This window comes from Anopheles nili, chromosome 2, assembly GCF_943737925.1.
Source record: "Anopheles nili chromosome 2, idAnoNiliSN_F5_01, whole genome shotgun sequence".
NCBI lineage: Eukaryota > Metazoa > Arthropoda > Insecta > Diptera > Culicidae > Anopheles > Anopheles nili.
Genome location: NC_071291.1, coordinates 63,662,446 through 63,678,284, shown reverse-complemented (window position 1 = coordinate 63,678,284; position 15,839 = coordinate 63,662,446). Strand labels below are relative to the sequence as shown.

Below are 15,839 nucleotides of genomic sequence, written 5' to 3'. Positions count from 1 at the left end.
GTCCTTAGCTTTTTATTTCCGAGCATCAGCTCCAGCACGGGACCAAACACTGTGCACTCGGTTGTAGCGCTTTAAAAACTGACTGATCCGAGATTTTTTGTGGGACCTGCTGCCGTACGCGATCGAACGTCCTTCCCGGACCATCCGCTGGGGTGTGTTGGGCGAGCAAGAGCGGCGCACAACAAACCTTTTTTTTTCGTTTTTCCTTCGTTTTCCCTATTAAAGCCAGCCAAGGTCTCGCTCGCTCGCTTGCTCTGCCATACCGAGCCGTTGCTATGGGTACGCTCGTTCGCTCTCGTTTTCGGGTGCTCTATCTCTCTCTCTCTCTCTCTTGAAGGGCTTCTCTCCTTCTCACTCACTCTCATCGTACGGTAATACCCGCAAAGGGTCTTACACACTAGAGCGAGCAGAACGCAGCGTGGAAAAGTCGGCTTTCCTGGGGCATGCCCTGACGGAAGTCGAACGAAACTCGCACCGGAGTGTGACAGAGAGAGAGCCGGAGCAAAGACGGTGAAAAAGAGCCGCTTCGAAGCGAGCGGGACAGCGGAACACGGAAAACAAAACCACCCGAAGGTCAGAAGGAAAAACTGGACGCGGTTTTGCTGCGACTTCCAGTGCCCCCTTTTCAGGCGATTCTTTCCACGCGGAAAACGAAAGTGAGCGGCATTTCGGCGGGTTTTTGCTGGTTTCCAAAATCTTCTTCCTTGCCACCCTCCATATAATGGCGCTTTAAAGGGCCACTTTCTCTGGGAAGACGGGCTTCTGGTTTTTGGTTTAGCGGTTTGGCCAGTTCGATGTCATAACGTGCAAACGGGTTGACCTGTTTGGAGACATGAACACCCTTTGGGAAAGCCACCTGCTTTGTTAGTGCGCTGGGCCGTTTGTTACCCATTGGAATGTTTTAATCTTGTTTTGAGGGCTCTATTATGTGACGAATAGAATGTTAATAGAGGTACTTCAGCTCAGGTTTGAATAGAATGCAGAATTGAGCTACTTCAATGTATCATAGAACTATTCTCCTCATGGAGTATAAAAGAATAAAGAGATTGATATGCTATCAATGTATATGGTAAACGATTACTTAAACAATCTCTTTATTATGCTTATATTCCTCTATCATTTAATGTGCTGTATGATTTCAAATTAGAGTCTATTCTATGATGAAACTCTGCTTCATTTTGGAAACATTCAACATTCTCCTACCAGCAAATAGAAACAGATTCCGCCTTTTAGCAGATGGTGATTTTGTGATGGTCCACCAATTTTTGCTATCCGCCATTTCCGCCATACATTACCTTTTGCACAGGATGCTTCATCCGTGTCACGAAAAAGGAAGCTTGTTTTACGATTTCCGAGCGAATTTCAGCCTGCCCTTCATATCCGGAATGTTTACGAGCGCACCATTACCCACCCAGTCTGTGTTACTTCCCAGGCGGCCCAATCATCATCTCCATTAGATACGTAATTATTTGCTGGAATCGTGTTTTATTATTCCACTTCCACGCCATGTCGCGCCGGTCACACAAATGCGGCGACCAAAAACCCAAAACCAGAAGCGCCGAATCACTCGACAACCGCCGGAACCGGTCCGGGTGCCTGCAGGCTCGCATTAATTGCTTTTAAAATGCACTTTAACGACACGAAGCCCCGGTACCGATGGCCCGGATGGCATCGAGCGTGGGGGACAAATTAATGAAAATAAATAAATTTTCTACTGGCCTCGCGTGTTAAAATAACATTCCTGCGAGGCCTTAGATCGCGTACGTGGCCACTGGGAAACGAAAGATACGGTGCAATCGGGATGTGATGTTAAAATGGCCACCTCGAGTACGGTCGATGATTGAGCGTACTTTCGGCTTTCCCCAGACCGGACTGTGGGAGCGAAGCGCGTGGAAGGGTGCGCTATTTACACTCATAACCGAGGCCTTGGCCGAGGGCTTTTTGGGATGCTGGGAATGGCGCACGTTCCGTGGTAATCAAACCCGATTAAACATTACCGATAGCATTACGGCGAGGGCGAATAGCCGCAGGAAACAAAGCGCTAGAATAAATGGAATGACGAAGGTTCGCTAGCAAAAGTAAACAACTTTCACTCTCACGAGCAGAAAGAGAGAGAGAAAAAGAACAATGCGGTTATCGTCGGAAAATCGAGAGAAAAATGTTAAACGAAAACGAACAGAGACAAAAAAAACAAAACATAATGAAACATTCGCCCATCCGGGGGGCAAATTCGGGCATTTTCCCGCAACAACGCCACCGTGATGGAAATGCGCCCGAATCCGGGAAAAGACATTCACCCACCCACACAAGACCGCCTACGAGGGGTTCCGGGGGTCGCCTGCTGCTGATACGTCTGCTGCTGTGAGGAAAACTCCCTGGGGGCTTTTTATTTTCTTCGCACATTGCACGTCCGCGCGCGCCGGAAAATGCCGGCACCGGAAAACCTCAACCAGAAGACAGGGAGTGTGGAAAAAGAATGGCAATGGTGGGGTGAGAAAAAAAAATCGGGAAAATCTTTTAACCAACCGATAGCAGGAGGACGCTGCGTTTTTTTCCCTCCCCCATTGTTAGCTTTGGTTGTGAAGAGAGGCAAAATATAACGCAAGGCGTAAAGGCTGACCCCCTTTGAAAAAGGGCGGCTGGAATTGTGGAACAGAACGGCCCTGAAGAAGGGACATAATTTTTGGTTTATCCCAACTGTTCTTTGGATAAATCTCCGCTGTGGCACTTTATTTTTCATTTCATTTGAAAAGTGCAATCAGAGAATATTGAAAAGATGCATAATTTTATTCATCATATTATTCGTCAAAAACAAAAAAAAACTAGTAATGAATTTTAAAATAATTTCTTTTTATGAAAAGGGCCAACCAATGCAATTCCATCAAGCCATGCAACTTGCATTGGCCGTTGAAAATAAATCACAAAACCCCTTCACTTTCCCATAGTAAGCTGGGCGTCCTTTCGCACGCACCCAGGGCTAAGCGCTCCTGTCGCCATGGCAACGCGCGTGATTCAGCCGATTATCACCCCCAGGTCGGGGAAAGGCGGCCATGGCAGTGACGCCGTGGCTCGTGTGGGAGGGGGCGTGAGCGTGTGAGGGTGGATGTTGAAGGACAGTCGACGGAAAAAAAACGGAACCACACGGATGGGAGAACAAAACCGTTCTTTCGGCTGATGCCAGAACGAGCTGCCTTGCGGATGGTTCCATCTCGCGTATCCTGCCCAAGCGTTCCTATTTATCGAGTGGCGCCATTTGTTGTTTTTACGGGCGGCAAGGGTAGAAGGAGCACCACCTACCTCGGGGTCCTGTAACCAAAAAAAAGCTCCCCCTCTTGGGAAGCGTCCATTAATGGTTCTCCCTAGGATGCGCCGGAATAGGCTCAGGGGAGCTAAGAAGCCTCCACCAACGCGCACACACACACACACGAGCCGGAAATGATGGAAATGGCGCCCGATGGGTTGGATAAATAGCGCAGGCATGGGGAGAGAAAAGTAAAGAAACCACGTGCGAGTAACTGACGAGAAAACGAGTTGGGGATGGGGAGAAAACCAGAAAACGCACCCAGATAAAGAGAGAGAGAGAAAGCGAGTGAGAGAGAGAGAAAGCGACAAAAAAACGGCGCCCTTCACGCGAGGAAAAACACGGGCCCTGGAGGTTTTTATTCGTGGGTTCGTTGCTTCACACACGAAGGGAAAACGTAGCGACATCTGCACCCCCGGTTTCCCGAACGGATGGTGGTGTGTGAGCGAGTCCCAGCCAGCTGCCTTCAGCTCATAATAACACGTGACTCGCTAGAGCGAGACACAAAAACCCAGCCGAAAAAGGGCACCCCATTTATTTATCGCCACGCCATTATCCCTCCGGAATCGGAAGGGAGTGCGTGCACTGGTGTGCGTGTTGAAGAGCCACGGCCACGGAGGGTCGAGCAGTCTTTTTTTACTTTTAACGCACCAGAAACTTGTGGGGGAAAACGAACAAGGGCCCGACACATGGATGGTGAGCATGAGAGTGTGTATGTGTGTGGTAGAGAGCCGCTTTTTTCCACGCTGTTATGCTGTTTTCATTTCATTTTTATTCGCCCCTTATATACCGTGCTCGGGTGCGTTCTTTACGCGGGGAAAAATCCGAGCGCACGCATTGGCCGGTTGCGTAAGCGTAAACATAAAAAAATCCCAAAACACTCCCCTTCTCGAGCCGATGGTGCGGTGGCAGGAAAACGAGCGCCGCCAAGAAAAAAAACCCAAAAAAGGGCCACATTTGTGAAGGGAATAGGGAGGAAAAAAAACGCCACGAGCGCGCTGAACGCGGATTGGAGCGAGCTCGTCGAATCAGGCGAGGAGCTTTCGTTTTTGAAGGTTTTTACTTTTTTACCGTGCGGATGGAAATCCAAAATGGCCGCAAACGAGTCGGTACGCGGGTGCGCTAGATTGCTTTGGGGTGGGTTTGGTTGAGTTGATGAAGCAACGTTCCTTTCCTTATCCGTGGCAATGGTTTGTGATGGGGTAAGAAAAACCATTTTGTGTAATGAATCGTTTCATATTAAATACGTATTATACATCTTCTGAAAAGGTACCGAAGTTTTATGATGATTTACATTAGCATATACTTTTGATAATCTCAATGGTTCCAAATATGAACTGGCCGTCCTTAACTAAATAATAATAATCGCATTGATGCAATGAGAAATGAAATCTTGCTAATAACATTATGTTAAACATTGTTGAAAAACGTATATATTGAACGAACGGAAATATTTAAGCAATCTTCGTCCTTTGCATTTGGTTATATTTATAGTTACACACATTAACAATACAGTTTGAAAACAATGCATTATTAAATGCATTGCTCTCAGTACGTCGGTGTTATTTATTTTAGCACTATCTCCCACATTTGTAAGCTATCATTTTATTTCCATTTATTTTAATCCCACTCAACTTTGTGCCATTTTTGACTCAACCTTCCTGCTCATAACGATGAGTGGCATAAAACTGGCAATTTGGAAATTACATCCGCCCACAAGAGCGCCGTCATTGTGTCATTGGGATTTGGTAAAAACATTAAAAGCAATCTCTCTCAAACAACTTATCACGGATTTTGGCTGCTCGTTTGAACATGATAGCTTGAGAAAGGCAAACATTCACGCACCCGCTAGATGAACGCCGGTGAGGCCGAATCGATGCGCAATCAGCAATAAATTATGCTGCACCCATCGTTGGCCAACGTGTTGCACTCGACAGCGCATCGGGCGTTTTATTTGCTGAGCGATTATTTATGGAAGGATTACTTCTAATCTCGCCGCGCCGTTGGCAACAAAGAGACGCCCTGCAAAGGCTCACCCGGGCGTCCAGGAACTTGCCAGCATGTCACCAACGATGAGCCATACCCGTGGCCTTTTCAGGGTGTACGCAAGCTCAGACAAGTTCCGCATCTTATCAGCGCCCCAGCGACCCAGCTCGTCCTCGCGCCGCCCGGGTGATCGCTTATCATACGGCGATGCAACGAAACAAAGCAAATGGTGCGTGATGTCGGGGGAAAAAACAATGCTCAGAAACAGATTCCGGCACGGCCTGTTCTGAAAACCGGTGACGCCAGTGTCGGTAGACGGTGATGTTGACACCCACGGTGGAGTTGATTTTTTGATAGTGTTTTCATGATAATGGAGGCCACTTGTGATTGTGTACCGCCTGTGTTAGGGCTATATGACCGCAAGTGAATGTTTAAATGATGTCTTTTGAACCATTCGAACCATCGATTTTGAATCAATCATCTTTTCTGCTCGAAATTAAACGAACATTAAAAGATGCATATACCTCGAAATTATGCAAAAAGATGCATATTTCATTTTACTGCATCTGCAGCCTATGTTGCAGCTGTAAAGTTTTCTGAATTTATTCAATAAATCGTTTTATCTTAAAACATATTAATTGTTCCTTTAACCATCAGTCGCAAAGTTGTTTGAAATATTTCACCGCTATTCACCGCCAGAGGGCCAGATCCGATGAACGCGTTCATTTTCTATTCAAAAATCGAACATGCTTGTAATAGATTACAAGGATAAATTTATCATTTTAAACATCCGATACCGTTGCATAAAGTAACATGAATAGAAATTAGTTCATAAAACGAACTTTAACTAGTAACTAGTTGCTCTCAAACCCCTCTAGTCTCTCTGCTCACACGTTTACACTAAAACCGGAATCATCCGAAGCGGCATACGTTACGAGATCGATTTTCGAGTGTGCCGCAGCTTACACTGTAACTGCCCATACCATGCAGAACACCGTACACTGGGCATGCAAGGCCAGACCCTTACATGTGTGCCTACCACCCGCCAAACATTCCACTACTCTGCGCGGCTACCGGTGGATAGCCAACTGCATCAAAGCAAGCCTTCGCATCTGTACCATACTTCATAGCCTGCCTGCTCTGAATCGAACCGTTTGCGCATCCCGTAGTTAGAGAATCGTTTGTTTCTACATTTTTTTCGTTTTACTTTCAACTCGCTGCATTCACGTTTCGTAGCCTACTAGCCCGCGTCTAAGCATCCTGTTATTTGCTCCTTTTGCTCTTCTACTGCTCGAGTTTTTGTAGTCTTGTTTTACTATTCTTTTTCACTAATCTGCTCCTCCATAGACGTCCTTTTAGCGCTCGGAATTTTCGCTCCAACTTCGATTAGACACACCTGCAAAACACCCACATGTATTATCTCTCTCGCTCTCTCTCTATCTCTCTCTCATACACACATACACACACCCACACACGCGTATGAATCGCGCGCCTCGTAGCCTCTCGTACTAGTGCAGTAGTAGTGCCTCTTTTGCTATCTTTCATACTTTAAAAAACGCCACCCGTAGTCGGGCGCACGGGCGCTAGTGGAGGAAAACCTGGCTCCTCCAGAATGAGAAGAAAAAAAACATAGTTAAATTAAAACATGCCATACTCAAAACACAAAAAAAAATACCAGCAACGCCACTGCCGCCATACCAAGCGCACAACCGAGCCCTCGAAACAAGACCGCCATAGTCACCGATCGCCCTTCTCTATCCCCCTCGATCGAACCCTTTTTCCAGGTGTCTGAAACGGATCTGGAAGTAATAGAAGCGACCGGTCGCAGTCCCGCGGAAGATGCCGGCCTCGGATTGGCATCGACGATGCCGGACATTCGCAATCGGTACATCGGCTGGAGCGCTTTCCCCACACGTTTCCCACCAGTTTTAACCTGTTTCTTGTTCTCTCTTTTCTCCTTTTTCTCTTTTTATGACTTTCTCTTTGTTTTTCTCTTATTTCACCTTCCGTGTGTTTTTCTTTCACTTGGGGTTTGGGACTACGGTTTTCTCTTGTTGTGTTGTGTTTCGTTTTCCTTTCCTTTTGATTTATGATTTCCTCCTTTCAACCGCCATTTTTAAACTCTCTCTGGGTGGCATTTTGGGAAACGGAATGACAAACGCCCCCCCGCACGGCTGGTCATTCGGCCATTCGTGCACCTGGCTCGGTGGGGTGGGGTGGTTACACGGGGGACACTGGGACACTGGGGCATCCCGCCCACAGCCCGCCAGCACCGCTACCGTACCGGCCGATGTCGGCAGGACCGATCCTACACCATCACGCGTCGTCCCGCCACTTGAACGCATCGTTGGCCGACATTCCGCATAATCCTCTCACGGTCACGCCGAACCGGCTGACCTTCGCGGGCGGCCCACCGGGGGCCCTCGGCGCCGGGGGCGTTGGCATCGGGGGCTTGCATCACCTGAACCGCCACAAAATATCCTCCTCGTCTAGCGACGTCGTTAAACAGTTGAAGAATAAGGTGATTGTTTTGATTGCATTCTTTTCTTCTTGCATCCTTTTGTTTTTTCTTTCGGGCTTTTGTTCTTCTGTTTTTTTTTGTGTCTTACTTCTTCTTCTTCTTCTTCTTCTTCCTATTAGTTTTACATTCTCTTTCTCTCGTTTGCTCTCTTTTTTATTTTATTTCTTTAGTGTTTCATTCCATTTTTGTTTCGCACTCCGTTAGGGAACGAGTGTTTCTGTGGTTAAATTGCATTGTACTCGTATGCTTTGGAAACGAACCGTTCCACCCACTACCACATCTGACCCACTGTTCCATTTTTGTTTCTTTTTCATTTCCACTATTTCACTTCGATTTTTGTCGATATTTTTTAACTTGCAAGCAACTTTTCGACTCCATTTTGTCTTCTCTACTTCGAATACTAAACACAGTTGAACCTTCGTACCGTTTGCATTGTGCTATGCGTACTATTCTTCACATTTTGATATCAAATCCACCGAACGTTAACGAAAAACCTAATGCTAAAACTACACACACACAAAAACAGATACTCTCACATACATAGACATAGGCACACATACGTAGTCTTTTAGTTACGTTTCCTTCATACTAGAAGAAGATTAGCAAAATCATACGTTATGCTCGTGCGTTTTCTACCAAAAGATGAGTACTATTTTAGCGGGTAGAAGGTTACAATTCAAACGTTCACTCCTGACACCTCATGGGCCAAACAGCCAGAGAAGACTGTTGAAAATCATCACTAATGTTCCGTTTGTTTTCCACGAAAAAAAAAATATACACACTAAACCCCAAACACCCACACACACACACACACGCAAATAGTCCCCACCACACACGCTCACACCATCCCCCATCGTCTTTGGTCCGTGAGAGATTTGCCTGTTACCGTTCAGCGACACCTGTTTATTTTGTGCTCTTCGAAAGCAATCTAAATCAACGACCTAAACGCCATCTAAATCACGACGAGTGAACACCACATCACGCAACTTTTCGATTTTTTGTTGTTGGTTTTTCATTTTCCTTCACCACGTGGCACGCACGAGCTGCCGACAAGGGTTACTATCCCCCGCTAATGGTTCCCACCTGTGCGTGTGTGCATGTGTGCTTCTTCTTTCATGTATCCCTTTATGGTCGGTCGCATCTCGCAGGACTACAATGATCCTACACGACCCAGGAGAGGAAGCGAGACTCAGCTATCTAGGGCGGATTACGACTCGGTAAGTACGCGGGACCAATTGAGCCTTGCGGGGAGTTTTCCGGGCTTAATTCTGAGTTATAAAACCTTACTCACGTTATTATGCAAAGTAATGTTATTACTCTATTTAATAATTAACATTTTTACTTCCTTGTTATCATACGCAACCTGCAACCTAAAGGATCAGGTAAGTTAACTCAACGCCTACTACGTTCGCTTTCATTCGTTTGTCGTCCATCAGTGCCATCTTTTGTCCAGTGTTGGTGTTTCATCAATTCATAGCCTACTACCGTGGCATATACATTCGCCATCATCATTCACCCGCCCCCATCCAAGGTCACCTTGGTGATGGGGGGTCGTAAAGGTTTACAGTAGTTCGATTCTTTCGTAGATGCGCTCGACAATCTCGAGCGAGTTCCATCCATTAGGCTTCTTCTAAATTTTCCTTAGCTAGGACAAGCATTTAACCGAAACCAACACTAGCTAGCGATACCACATCGAATAACGTTTCCAACGCCATACCAAATGTAGCGCGAACGTAGAACCGTTGCGTTGGCCAGGTTACAAAATTAGCAAAACTACTGTATAGCTTAAAAAACCTACCTAGCGTTTACATCCGCCCCGGATGATGTTCCCTTCGTTTTGTAGCTCCAACCGCCCACGATTACCGTTTCTGTTCCATCACCTCGGTTTTGCGTTCGTTCGTTCGTTCAAAGCCCCTCACTCTACTCACAAGTCCGTGCGGAAGCTTTAGGGCATTCGAAAAATGATTTTGTTCACATTTGCGCGACCCCTTTGCGTTGGGTCAGATCAGCCACCGAACCGAGCATACGAAGATCGTCTTAACGTTCATTTCGAACCATCTCCCTCGTGCACTATTTTCGTCGCGATGCACTCGCCCTTCCATTGCGGACGTTTCATGGCCCTCTCTTTTTCTTCCCGACGAACTCGCCCGCAAACTTACAGGGAAGCTACTTAGATGGAATACGATCACATTTAGGTGGTTTAACGCAACGAGTCAAATCTTGGTACTGGGGAAGACCTCTCGTAAGTGCAACCTCTAAATACATGCTACAACCTAAATCCCTTCTGTTTTTCCAAAGTTTGGGTTTTCTGTGTTTTCTGTTTGATTTACTTCTTCCATTCTGTCTTTCACTTGCCCGTTCTGGTCTTGCTCAAAATTCACCATGCGGTTTCGATCACAGTTATACGTTTACGTTTTAGTATGGTTTTTCTTTTTAATAATATCTGTGAATGCTGTATGTGTACTTGAATAATTGGTTTTTTGGAATAAACGCTGTCTTTTTTTTTCTAATGCCTCTTATATCGGAAGCGTTAAGCTATCAGTGTGTGTTTTTATTGACAGCATCGAAATTTTAATCGAACGACTTCTATTATCAATTCTACTTACCAACCATCCATTTCATATTGCCTTCTAAAACATACAATGACATTTGAGTATCAGTCATGGAAAAAAAGTTCCAGTTTACATTATGATTTCATTTTGATTTTTGGTTTGTTGTTTTACAATTATCCCTCCTCATTGGCAGTATTTCTAAGACGCACCCATAAATCGGTATTGCGATGCACGAATCGTGTCCATTTTTATAAAATCCTGTTCCTGTTTCGCGATCTTTACTTCTCTTCGTTTCCTACTCATCAACTTTCATTACGTTTTTTTGTTCGTATGAATAACTAATAGTTGCAGGAGTTTGATGAATCTTATATATATATTCTTATCATATCGTTTATTTTAATTTATTTTCCATTAGACGATTTATTTTTTAGTAAAAAAAACAGTTCATCATTATTGAAAAAGCCCATTTTCCATACTGCATTATCTCTATGTGTAGCTAGCTAGAACGTAGATAACTTTCTTTAACTCGCACTTTGCATGAGTTTCGTATTTTTCTTCCTAAAATTTTAATGCTAGTGTCCTTTGCTAATTCTTAAACAAGTATGTAACCCTTTAGTAACACGAGACTTTTGAAAACATAATTTCCTTACCGATATTTATATAAATGGACACTGTATTGGAGCTAATGGAAAAACCCACGCACACACAAAGCCACACACATTTTTTGTAAAAAAAAAACTTTTCGTTTCCTTAACATCCGATTGGCAATGGAATTGGCCTTCTGTAATCACTTGCAACCGATCTACATTCGCGTATTCTTTTTGCACTTTCTTTCGCAAGCATGGGGCACCTTTCTCATATAGTATCAAGGATTGAAACGAGCCAAGGGAAGCGTTAACGAATCCGCGTTTCCCACGGTCAACCGGACTATTTGAACCATCTCATTTGATAGTGCATATTTTGTATAGAAAACTCCGCAAAAAGCCTAGCAGCTATCGCTCGCTCGTATCACATAAACGTGTAACAAATCACCACAAATGAATGCAAAAGCATCATTATATATTTCCAACATAAATAGACGCAAGTATTGGAAGGCATACAACAACAGGAAAGGGAAACATTGAACAATGCCCTATTACACGAAATTATTGTGACGCTATTTAGCGTAGTTTGGTTCTTATGTTTAATTTAAAAAAGAAATAGCTGTCCCACTCATATAATACATTTGGTATATTTCAACAATAATTTTCTTTAAACGTGCTCTTATTTTTTAACTACAACCAACAATTTTCCGTTAATGATCTAATGTATTAGTTTATATTTGTTTCACTGTGTTTATTCGTATGTTTTGAATATTTATTTGTAGACTGCTCAACTTATTTTATTCTCGAACAAGTTGCTGTTGCTTTTGTTTGTGTCGGCTCATAATTTCCCAACAAATCTCTGCGCTCTACGCTTCTGTTCTTGTTCTTGTGCGTTAAATTAGTTCGTTCGTTACTCATTTGTTACATCGTTTGTTCGCTCGTTCGCCCGTTCGATCGATCGTTATTCGTTCCTTGTTCGTTCATTTGCTTCTCGTTTGCCCAGGCTTATACTTTGAGAGCGCAGAGCCGGTTATCCTGTTGTGTCCTAATTTTCCCTCCGCTACCGTACTAAAACGGTTGCTCGCTGCTGCTCGTTGCTTTTGCGTTAACTTACCGTCCGTACCGAAATGAGTTTTCATTTTCTGTGCAATTCTTTTTTTCTTCTTCTTCTTTTTCCATCTTTTCTTCTTCTTCTTCTTTCTCCAACGTAAAACCTCTGCGTACGTACCGCAACTGCCCTGCGCGGGGGTTGGTACACGGTTAACAAACACACACCAAAACACGAACGCGCCCAACCGCTCTAGGAGTTGTCGATAAAGTTGTCTAGAAGTTTTGATTTGAATGATGAGGACGGAGCAAGCGGAACACTGTTAGGAACCGATCCCGGTGTCAGACGACATCAGGTAAATGCTCTATGTGCTGTGATGTGTGCCTTCCGTAATCATACGTGTCCGTGTCCGAGAACGAGAAATCGTGCCAGAAAACGTCCACCGGCACGGATTTTGTCACACATTCTGCGTATGCCCCCCAGCGAGCCGATAAATGAGCAATTACGTAAAATAAAACCATCGCCATCTTCTAGTGAATTTGTCGCACAACGTTTGGCTTGATCGTTGTCTCCTCTCGGGGGAGTTGTTCATGTAGACACAAATGGGTCCCGATTGTGGGGGGCTCTTCATGTATGCTCCATAGTCCGCTGTATGTCGGTGTGTTTGCCAGCTAAGCTAGGATTTACAGGATGGCAAATGTAGCTCGTCGATCGCCAATCCTAAGCTCAATCACATCACGATCATGTGGCGTGACAACAGGGCAACCTACTAACGCTACGTACAAAGTAGCCCACACACAAAAAAACACAAACACACACCCTTACGTACGCATCGAGAAAGCCTTGTTATAATGCGCGGCTTATAGTGATTTTGTAGTAGCTTGACAGGCGTGTACCGTAGCTAGTTTAGCACGTAATGCTTAGTAATCGTTAGAACAGTAGTTTTAAATTACGTGAAAATAATTTAGTAATTATAGCGCCTTCAACAAACGAACTCAAACACTCCCACAAGCTAAGCTGTACAGCGTTACTTCCTTTGAAAAAAAAAACAGCAAATCGAGCAGATAACGCCTCGATCGTATCACAAGCTGTCTTCTGCAAGGGTTTCCCGCTGTACGTAGCATTGAAGTCTCTCGCAATATACTCTCAGTACACCTTCGGAATACAGTTACATTGTAGTTATTTCTGATCAATTGAAGCCTTGTAATGTAGCAGTATGTTATTGAGCGTTGTAGATACACCGACACGAGGTTAAACACACTATATTTGCGCTTCCTAAGGCAAAATACGTAGTGCAAGTACAACATTGCAAGGCTTTCGATTTGTTTTTGACTAACTGTATGCTAGTGGTTGACATTAGTGCGTACCATCACGCACCCATCTCTCTTTATCTCTCTGTTTGTTTTCTTTCGATATTCCGCACGAATCATAATAACTTACCCGTATGGAGTTTCTTAGTCTTATCCGTTTGAACTATTTCGCATCACCTTAAATGTTTGTATGATTAAAAAAAAGTGCTCAACCTTCAGTTTCCTTAACATCTCGGAGCCGTGTAATGTGGAAATCGTGGGGCAATTTTATTTCAAACATTCGCCCCATCTCGTCGGCTCCTCTTCACACGGAGCGGGCAAACGGTCTCCGATTCGATGCAATATATGTTGGCGCAATATTTAAATCTCGTCTTTGCCGTCTGCCTTTTCATGCGTGTGTGCTAACGATACGATTTTGTTTGCCTTCCTCCTTCGTCCTCGCAATCGGCTTTCCGTGCCACCGACATTGCCGCATTGAGCAGTCAATGCAACGGCTGCCTTTGGACCAGAACGGATCGTCGCTGGAACAGAATCAAGATCAACCACCACATATAGTACCTGACCATAGAGGAAATCTTCATATAACTGTTAAAAAATCGAAGCCAATCCTCGGCATCGCCATCGAGGGCGGTGCGAATACGAAACATCCGCTGCCGCGCATCATCAACATCCACGTAAGGATCGTTCGGACCACTAAGCGCCTAAATGTATGCAACGCACATGTAACGCAATCCTTTTTCCTACGACAGGAGCACGGAGCGGCGTACGATGCGGGTGGACTGGAGGTAGGGCAGCTGATACTGGAGGTCGACGGGAATAAGGTGGAGGGAATGCATCATCAGGTGAGAATATTCCTTATATTTTAGCTGTAAAGCAATCGATCCCATTCGATCGAGGACGGATGATTGTAATACATTTTCTTTTTCTTTCTCTCCCACCTCCACAGGACGTCGCTCGACTGATAGCGGAGTGTTTCGCGGCCCGCGACAAAAACGACATCACCTTTCTCGTAGTGGAAGCAAAGAAATCAAACCTAGAGCCGAAACCAACAGCATTAATATTTTTAGAAGCATAGCATTTGCTTTCCCTGCCGGCTAGCGATCCGGATAATTCTGAAGTACCAGAAAAAGGGATCGACCTTACCGCTGATAAGCTGAAGTGAACGATCTCGGTATCGTACGTTTTCGTTTCTTCCGTTTCCGAATTGGATTGTCTCCTTTTTACAACCATACAACCACGCACGCACGCACGCTGTTCGCAATACTTCCGTTCCATTTTGTTTTAATTTTTTTCCGTTCCGCTTTTTTCGCGCTGTTCTGATTTTACGCTTTCCACCTGCCTCGAAACTAACCGCCAAATACCCAGTGAGAAACAGCCGCGCGAGATGCCACTGGATTGGATTGGGGAAGCCTTTTCTCAAGCCCTTCTCAATCAACTCGATCGCACTCGTCTATTTTTCTTCACTATGTTTTCTTCGTTTAGTAGGCCATGCTTTGCACGCTGCATGTGAACGCGCGGTTCAATCAAAGAGCCCGTGTCCTATTTTTAAACAGCACGTGGCACCTGAGCTTTAAGACAAATCAACTAACTCGCGAAAACACCCCCGGCTAAGCGCAGGGGGTTCGCATTTCCCGTTCGTTTTTTTGTTTTTCGTTCGTAACTTTAGTTTTAAGATGTACACTGCCGTTACTTATATATCGCTGCGAATGCTCACAATCTGGTGGCGAAAGCCCCCGCTAGGGACTAGACTAGACCGAGAACTGACTACTTTTACGCTGGCATGATAAGATACTGAACGTAGGCTTTTCGTTTCCAACCCATTCCCATCTCTTGTTAGCCGTTTGATTTCCATTCTTTTTCCCCCTCATTTCTACGCGTTTTCGTTCGAATGCCGCTTGAGGTCCTTTTTCTACATCAGCGCTCAGCATGACCGTTTTGATTTTCTGTATTTCTAAAAACGCTCGCGCACACACACACACACACTCATCGTTCCACGACACAGAGTGAACGGTATCGTTTCTGCCGCTCTATCTCTTTTGCCAAAACCTTCAGCGAACCTTCTCGCAAAATCCACGAACCAAAAACCTTTTGCAAGCAAATCCAACATCTACCAACAGCAACCTATACTAAAAAAAAAAGGAGAATCTAATCAGCAGGGAAAGGAGAAAGCAAAACAGCGTTCTTTATTCGCGGTAATTCAGAGATATTCTAGCCGTCAGGGATGACTAATGTTTGAAGTTGATAAATGATAATGAACCATAACGTGGACGAACAGGAGCAGGAGAAATGATGCGGAACCGAACCGTCGTGTTCGAGCTGCAGCAGGATACCCCCTCTGGGGGCTGCCTAAGGTGGCCATTTTGATACACGCACGGCTTCGGGGTAGCCCTTTTTTTAAAAGGCGATGTCCTCCAATGCGCTCAGTTTTTGAGCTGAGCCGTGTGGCAAAAAAAACTCTACCTATTTCTACACAATCAGACACACAGGGACACACCAGGGACACACAAAGGTGCAACAACAACAACAACAAAAAAACC

The 15,839-nt window shown here is 44.9% G+C and overlaps 1 protein-coding gene across 1 annotated transcript in view; it reads left to right on the top strand.

Moving 5' to 3' along the window:
• The window catches only part of LOC128720307 (uncharacterized), a 49,309-nt gene extending 34,932 nt beyond the window's left edge, over positions 1-14,377 (top strand). Inside the window, exons 11-19 of the mRNA XM_053813972.1 lie at positions 7,072-7,172; positions 7,550-7,808; positions 8,957-9,025; positions 9,185-9,190; positions 9,970-10,050; positions 12,249-12,347; positions 13,785-13,976; positions 14,052-14,144; positions 14,249-14,377. Coding sequence (XP_053669947.1) covers positions 7,072-7,172; positions 7,550-7,808; positions 8,957-9,025; positions 9,185-9,190; positions 9,970-10,050; positions 12,249-12,347; positions 13,785-13,976; positions 14,052-14,144; positions 14,249-14,377 — 1,029 coding nt within the window. The remainder of the gene's footprint in view (positions 1-7,071; positions 7,173-7,549; positions 7,809-8,956; positions 9,026-9,184; positions 9,191-9,969; positions 10,051-12,248; positions 12,348-13,784; positions 13,977-14,051; positions 14,145-14,248) is intronic.
• The last annotated feature ends 1,462 nt before the right edge of the window (positions 14,378-15,839 follow it).